This window comes from Triticum aestivum, chromosome 3A (assembly GCF_018294505.1).
Source record: "Triticum aestivum cultivar Chinese Spring chromosome 3A, IWGSC CS RefSeq v2.1, whole genome shotgun sequence".
In the NCBI taxonomy this organism is placed as follows: Eukaryota; Viridiplantae; Streptophyta; class Magnoliopsida; order Poales; family Poaceae; genus Triticum; species Triticum aestivum.
The window spans coordinates 13833662-13840964 of NC_057800.1; the positions used below are offsets into that span (position 1 = coordinate 13833662).

Consider the following 7303-nt stretch of genomic DNA (forward strand, 5'->3'; position numbering starts at 1 on the left):
TTTTAGAAGAAAATAAAATTATAATTTGGTTTGGAAGTTATGAATGATTTAAAATACCACTTAGAAATAAAAGGGTTGCTTTATTTATAGGGGACGGAAGAACACGCGCTAGTTGCTCAATCTGTTGCTTGCTTCTCTTCTGTCTTGGAAAAGTGAGGATTTTCTATCTGATCTAAAGGAATGAAAAGAGGTGGAACGGTGGTGTCGACCCCTTTCCCCTCTCCTCCCGGGTCGCTCGCGCGAGCGGCTCCGGAGGACCCCAAACCCTAGGCCCAGAGGCTCCCAGATCTCCCTTCTCTGGCCGTTGCCGCCGCCGTCGCCGGCGGTGGCGGCCGCGCCCGGCTGTCGAAGGCAGCGGGTGCTGGCGGCACTCCCTAAACGGGCTCCCTTCGCGCGGAGGCGGGCCGTTCCCTGGGAGGCGTTGGTGGTGGGCGGTCAGCGGCGCGTGGCTGCGGTGGGTGGTCGACGGCGTAGAGCTGCGATGGGCTCCGCCAGCGCGAGGCGTGGTTCCTGGAGGTGCGGCGGGCTCGGGAGGGGGGCAGCAGCGCGGTGGAGCTGGGTGGCGCGTCCGCGCGACCTGGAGGCGGCGGCGCATGTTTTCTTCGGCAGAGGTGCGACGCTGTGAGGCTCTGCCAGGAAGGAGCTCCTGGCGAGCAGCGGGCGGCCGACTTCCTCTGTGTTGGGGCGTGCGGCGGTGTCCTCCCTCCGGTGGCGTTGGCGACGGAGTGGATGGCGGAGGGGCGGGTCAGATCTGTGTCCTGCTCGAGTTTGGGCGGGCCTGTGGGGATGGGGCCGTGGCATGGATGTCCCCTGGAGCGGGTGACGACCACTGCGGCATGCCTGGTCCTTGCCCAGGTGTCGGGTGGCTGCTGGTCGGGGTTGATGGTGGAGGTTCGGGCCGCGTTCCTCGCTGCTGTTTGCGGTGTCGGTGGTCCATGACTGTGTGGCTACGATGGCGAGGTGCTGTGGCGGCGGCGGTGTGAGGCTACAAGGATGCTGCTGCCCCAATCCTTGGAGGTGTGGAGATGGGTGGCGATACAGATGAAAATCTTGCTCGGTTTTTGCTGGGCCGGTGGCGATAGCACCTGTGAGTGTCTTTCCCCTCCTTGGAGGCGTCACCGAGGCGTGGAACCATCTTCCTCCCTCGCTTGGCATTGGTTTTGATCTCCGGGCGAAAGCCTTGATTCTCTGAATCGGCACGATGGCGGCGTCCTCGACGCCGTCCCTCTGTTGGGAGCATTGTGTCTGGAGACACAGTTTGGAGATCCTTCGTCATGCCCCTCCAGTGTTCGTTGCTGTCCATGATCAATCTTCCATGGCGCAATGTACGGCCGCCGCTTGTGACTCCAAGACGGTGCCTTTCTCGGGTATGATCAAGTCCCGCCATACACTTGCCACCACTACAACAAAAAAGCCATGTAGAGACGCTCAGTGTAGGTGCTAAAGGCGCATTAAATCATCTCTAGCAGATTTTAGAGTCGCTCACTAAAGCGTCCCATGAGCATCTCCTCACGGACCGTCTCAAAGACAGTTGAGGCGCATATAAAGCGCGTCCACATGGAAATGAGGCGTTTTAAGAGCGTCCTTACAAAGCGTGTCTACATGGATATGAGATGTTTAGAGAGCATCCTTATGCCCCTAGGGACGCATTGAAAAATTCATACTAGATGCAACTGCATATATGATATATCCTATTTATATTGTATAAAAAAATTATTGTTCAATTGTGCATAATGAAATTACTTGCTAATACCAAATAATTTGACTCTCATTTACATATCAGAATATATTAAAAATTTGTATGTCATCACACAAAATAATAATGTTGTATTACACCATAACTGAGAGAAGGAGCCAGTAGTAGTTTACAAATTCAATTGTACACATCGTCTATAAAAGAATTACATGTCTCAGAAACTAGCTGAAACATATATGACTTGTAGTATCTACATGCTGGTAATGGAACAATAGCTCCCTCTTTTCTCTGCCTCTCTAGTTTATCCTTGTGGTTGCTGCCTTTAAAATCCATACATAGAAGTTTTTTCTGCAAAGAAAGGCAAATGACATATAAATAAATTCATTGGAGCTTCTACTAGTAAGTTTTACTTTGCTGAACAGACTACCATAAGAATAGAGAAGAGCGATATTTACGCACCACATCGAGGTAAACATGCACTGCAGAAGTTCAATCTAGTCTGGTAGATGTCATGTAACCATATGAAGTGTAGAGACATACTGTAAAAAGAGAGATAAATCTTGATGTCATTGATGGATTCACTAAGGTGAGAATGCATGAAGTATATTTGTAAGAAAAAATAACAACAATTTACTAAGAAGTATATGCACAGAAATAACAGCAGTTTAACATACAGGGACTGAGTTCTCATGGTTGTTGACACTAATAATATCTAAGCCTTAACACTAGCTCTACATAAGACGACAGTTTACCATTAAAAGACTGAATTCTCAAGGTAGTTCACATTAATAATCTTCCTTCTAATACAACATCTACATAAGTGAACATCACACCATTTTGCTGCTCCTGACATAGTGCGAGGCATGTGACCCAGATGTTTCACATAAGCACATATGATTAAATCTTACCAAACATGATAATATATCCATCCAAGGACCGCTCTTTATCAGATAACATGAGAAAAGTTTCTGCAGATGAGAAACTACATGTATGCTAGTACTTATTCCAGAAAATATTAGAACATGGGCGCAAAATTCTAATTTTTATTTATGGTGGGAATGAGGTGATTTGATAGTTGATACACGAGCTGGTAATATTAATATATGTTTAGAACACTGACCATCTTGTATTATCAGGGTATTCTCAGAGGTTGTTTATCAAACACCTGCATACGTGAGTGTCCGTAATCTAGGAGAAAACAATGAAGAAAGCTATGTGTAAGATCGACATTAAATTGAACCAGTGGTATAATTAGTAAAAAAAGAGTTCGGAAAAAGACAAAGTAGTGTTGTCCTATCTTAATATAAATAATCTGAAGTACGTGCAGTGTCAGATTCTTCTCCACGATTAATTACGCATAAGGGAGAGGCTCCAATTTTTTACTTTGAATGAATTGATAGAACATCTGAAAAGAAAAGGTAGATCGACTCACCTACAGATGAACTGGCCAAGCTGTTGCTAAAGATCCAGTGACCATGCCTTGTGCGCTCGATCGCAGGATCCCTCATGGCCTCCAAATCACCGTGTTCTGAGGCTGGGCCGCCGCCTGGAGGACGGGCGTACTGGGGCTGGGCCGCCGCTTGGAGGACGGCGTCCCCGGGGCTGCTGCTGGCGGCCGGCGAGCGCAGGGCGGTGGAGCTACGATGGCGAGTCCGGGGTAGGAAGTAGGGGAGCTTGGCAGAGGAGGCGGCGTGGCATGGTGGCGCTAGGTTTAGAGGTGAGAGATCGATCTCTTTTTTCACGGTAGTTATCTTCTTAGCCCACATCGCACGATGTATGGCCGATGGTGGGTTAATTTTAGTGGGCGATGGTGGTTGAACAAAATATACGGAACCACTCATATTTTTTTAATCGGAAAATCAAGGGACGATGTGCTCTGCGTCTCAAAAAACGTCCGTATGCACCAAGTGGATTTTAGTAATGAGACGTACACAAAAGCGTCGAATCGAAAACGTCTCTACATGGCTATTTTGTTGTAGTGCACCTCCTTTAGGCATATTGGATGGATGGTGCGTCAACAAGGGAAGCTCGATGGGAGTTGTTATTTCTTCGGTTGTGACAGGTGTTGGCCGAGACGTGGCTAGGTGTTTTCTGTTTTGGACAGGCGCTCTTGCATTGTAGTTGTTATGGTTGTGGGTGGAATGGAGTTCTCGCTACGCTCGTTGTTCGCAACGTTTTGTAGTCGTCTTGTATTTGTAATTCTCTCTTCTTCTATAATGCTATGGTACGCAATTTGCATACTCTCAGAAAAAATTAAGCTTGTATGGATGTCTGCTCATGTTCGACGCTACCGAAAATCATGCATTGGATGGACGCCCAGGCATTGAGAAGGAAGGACGCTTTCAGAGGCGAAAAGCCATGGGAAGAGATTTTTCTGTGACCCATGGATCTCCATCGGAAACCGTATCCAAAGCATATGCATGCATGCATGCAACGAAGTACACAAAACGTCTTTCCGATCATACACACACGCCCACAGGCCACATTACGTAGCTTAGCTGTGCTTACTTTATAAACCGGCAGTAATTTGTTGGTGCCAGGACCAAGCGAACATGCAACATGATCACCCACATGAACTGGTATGGTAGATTATACTAGCATACGTAGCGTGTCCGTGGGTTGGTGATTTTGGCGGTGGGTGACATCTTCTTCTTCCTCTTGTAGCGGAGCATGACCTTCCCCTTGGGCCCCGGCATGACCACGTTCCAGTCCGTCTCCGGGAACGGCGACGCCATCTCCATCTCAAAGTTCCTCAGCAGGTGGCTCCATATCACCTTGATCTGCATGTACGCGAACGCCTCGCCCACGCACGCGTGCCGCCCGCCGCCGAAGGCCGTGTACGCGAACGCCCCGCCGGCCCCGTCCTCCCCTCTCCCGGGGCCGAACCGCCCCGGCTCGTACCTCTCCGGGTCCATGTACACGTGCGGGAGACGGTTGTGGATCACCAGCGGGCTCGCGACCGTGCGCCCCGCCGGGACCTCGTACTCGTCTCCCTCCCTCGTCCGGACGGTGAAGCCACGGCGCGCGTGGCGCAGCAGCACCATCGCCGGCGGGTGGAGCCGCAGGGCCTCCTTGATGCAGCGGTGGAGGGTCTCCATCTCCTGCAGGACCTCGTAGTCCACGCGGTCCCCGTGCCGCGCCACGACCCGCTCCTGCTCCCGGACCGCGGCGCGCAGGTGCTCGGCGTTGGCGCGCGCGAGGAGGCGCGCCCCGGTCCACGTGCCCGTGCTGGAGCTCGTGTGCTGCCCCGCGAACAGCGCCGACACCAGCATCCCGACGACCTCCGTGTCGGTCGTGGCGCGGCCGTCCTTGTACCTGGAATCGATCAGGCACTGCAGCATGTCGTCCACGGGGCGGCCTGCTTCTCTGCGCGACCTGACCATGACGGAGAATATCTCGCCGAGCCTAGCGCGCGCCCTGTCGCGTCTGCGGTGCGCCGGGATGGGCAGGTGCGGGAAGAGGATGGTGACGAGGCGCATGCCGTCGTTGAGCTCGCGGAGGTGCGTCGCGGCCTCCCGGAGCATCTTGGAGCGGACCTCCACCCCGAACAGGCACCGGCTGGCGACGAGCGTGACCAGGTGCTCCAGCTCCTGCTTCAGGTCCACCGTGCCCGACTCTCCCCATCTCGTAAAGTACTCCTGCATGCATGCATGCATGTGTAACATATACAGTAAAAACACGTACGTATACGGTATAGCCGTATAGGTTGGCAGCAGTCGATTTATCTTAGTTACCTCGACTTCTCGCACCATGAGGCCCGCGTAGGTCCTGAGCTTGGCAGGCTTCATGGCGTCGCCGAAGAAGCGGATCTGCTCGCGCCGGGTGGCGAGGTCCACGTCGAAGGCGACGCCGGGGCCGAAGGTCGGGACGGTGAACCGGGAGACCTCGTCCTGGCTCACCTCCGACTCCAGCCCCTGGAAGAAATGGCTGGACACGTCCGGACCGACCAGGAAGGTCACCTCGCGGTGCAGCAGCCTCACCGTGAACACGCTGCCCAGCTCCGCGTGGGCGTCGCGGATCACTTGCAGCGGGCCCTTGACGAGAAGCGACGGGAGGACCCCCACGAGGGGAGCCCCTGCGGCCACGGGGGGCGAACGAGCGCGAGGTGATCGTTCGGCTCGTCGTCGTCGTCGTGCCATCATGGCCGATATGATGATGATCGTCGTCACGGCAATTGGAACCACAGATGCTACCCTATTGACGGTTGCTAACTCCATATCTGTATGTGAAAGAACATGAATGAATGGTAAAACGAGTTAGTACATGAACTTACATCGATCGTCTACAGTATTTCTAATCAAGTGTGGTTTTGGATCGGAGCACATGATCACATATGGGTTTGCAGCCATGCATGCATGCACAAAATCAATATATACATGTTTAGTTCTGACACTACAAGAATGAATGAATGATATCCATGTTTAGGTATAGCTGTTTTCGACTAATGCACGGGCATGCGTGTGTGTGCACCAATGATATGCAAAGTGAAGCGCAGGTGCATCAAAGATCTACTGTTAGTGTTTACCTCTGAGCTACACGGCGATCCAATGATGCACCGGTGAGATGATGAAACTAGCCAGGGAGCGCCGGCGTGGGTATCAATATATAGATGGAGAGAGAGGGAGGAAGTTTATAACAAGCCCTCCCTGGCTACTTTTCAACGCTTGAAAATCATATAGATAGAGAGAGAGGGCCCGCTCATTGATCATTTTATAGATAGATATAGAGAGTTGTTTTCAAGCATTGATTATGTTCATAATAACCGGCCGATTAGTTGTCTACATGGTTACAAATGCTACTCTCCAGGCGTTACAGTTTTCAAGTGTTGATTATGTTCATTGCTATAGGGAAGCAAATCTAGTTAGCTGATAGTCTAGCAAAACATTGTTTTAGAGTTAGCTTATCTGAGTTTAGGGACTCTAATACCCCCGACTTTATTTTGCCTCATATTGTAAATGATATGGCCATTGTTTGAGGAATAAAGTTTTGATGATTAAAGAAAAACTTTTCGGCGATCACTTTACCAACTGTTAATTGGGGATCCCAATTCATCGTTTGAAACTTAGAAGTACAGAGTGGAAACATGTGGAAGGTTTTTGTCGCCGAGATAAAACAACAACACCTCTTTGCGTAAGCGACATGGTCTATTACTCACCTGGCTTCTAACTTCTCCGTTGTAGCATCACATATATGTTTGAAATTGGTTAGAAGGTATTGATATGAAAATTGGTATACTCGTCGTGGTGGAGGCGACACCGTGTTTATTGGTCGCTTTTGCTATGTCAAAAGGATACGTTTTTTCAACCAACCTGTGGTTGGATGAGTAGGATGTCAGTGATATTCCAACCCACCAGAGTCGAAATTATATACTTGACATTGGTGAGCGTTTAGTGAGAGAAGACGTTCCCATTGACTATGAAGACGTCTGATGTTCCGACTCTGTTTCTCATGAGATCTCATAAGGGTAAGGTGTGTTTTCATTCATAGAGGTGAGTGTATGTATGTATGTATGAGCGTCTGTGGCTATGCCCTAGTTTATTAGCCCCTCTTGTATTTTCGATCATATTTTGACCATAATTTTAAGTAATAATAAAATATAAGTCATAT

The 7303-nt window shown here is 50.3% G+C and overlaps 1 protein-coding gene and 1 long non-coding RNA gene across 2 annotated transcripts; both read right to left on the reverse strand.

Annotated features, from left to right (window-relative positions):
• Positions 1–1858: 1858 nt before the first annotated feature.
• LOC123057565 (uncharacterized) lies at positions 1859–2887 on the reverse strand. The gene is made up of 3 exons (XR_006426884.1): positions 2817–2887; positions 2156–2235; positions 1859–2044 (listed from the first exon to the last, which is right to left on the reverse strand). It is a non-coding gene; the product is annotated as an uncharacterized lncRNA (long non-coding RNA).
• A 1403-nt stretch (positions 2888–4290) lies between these two features.
• Positions 4291–5852, reverse strand: LOC123056613 (obtusifoliol 14-alpha demethylase-like). The gene is made up of 2 exons (XM_044479953.1): positions 5431–5852; positions 4291–5334 (listed from the first exon to the last, which is right to left on the reverse strand). Exons 1-2 carry the CDS (start codon positions 5836–5838, stop codon positions 4291–4293), a joined length of 1452 nt encoding a protein of 483 aa, XP_044335888.1. The 5' UTR covers positions 5839–5852.
• Positions 5853–7303: the final 1451 nt, after the last annotated feature.

Excerpts from the sequence above, each read along its gene's own strand:
- LOC123056613 (XM_044479953.1), bottom strand. The coding sequence starts at position 5,838 with ATGATGGCACGACGACGACGACGAGCCGAACGATCACCTCGCGCTCGT. Across the intron at positions 5,335-5,430 it reads TCATGGTGCGAGAAGTCGAG|GAGTACTTTACGAGATGGGG; the intron begins GTAACTAAGATA and ends GCATGCATGCAG.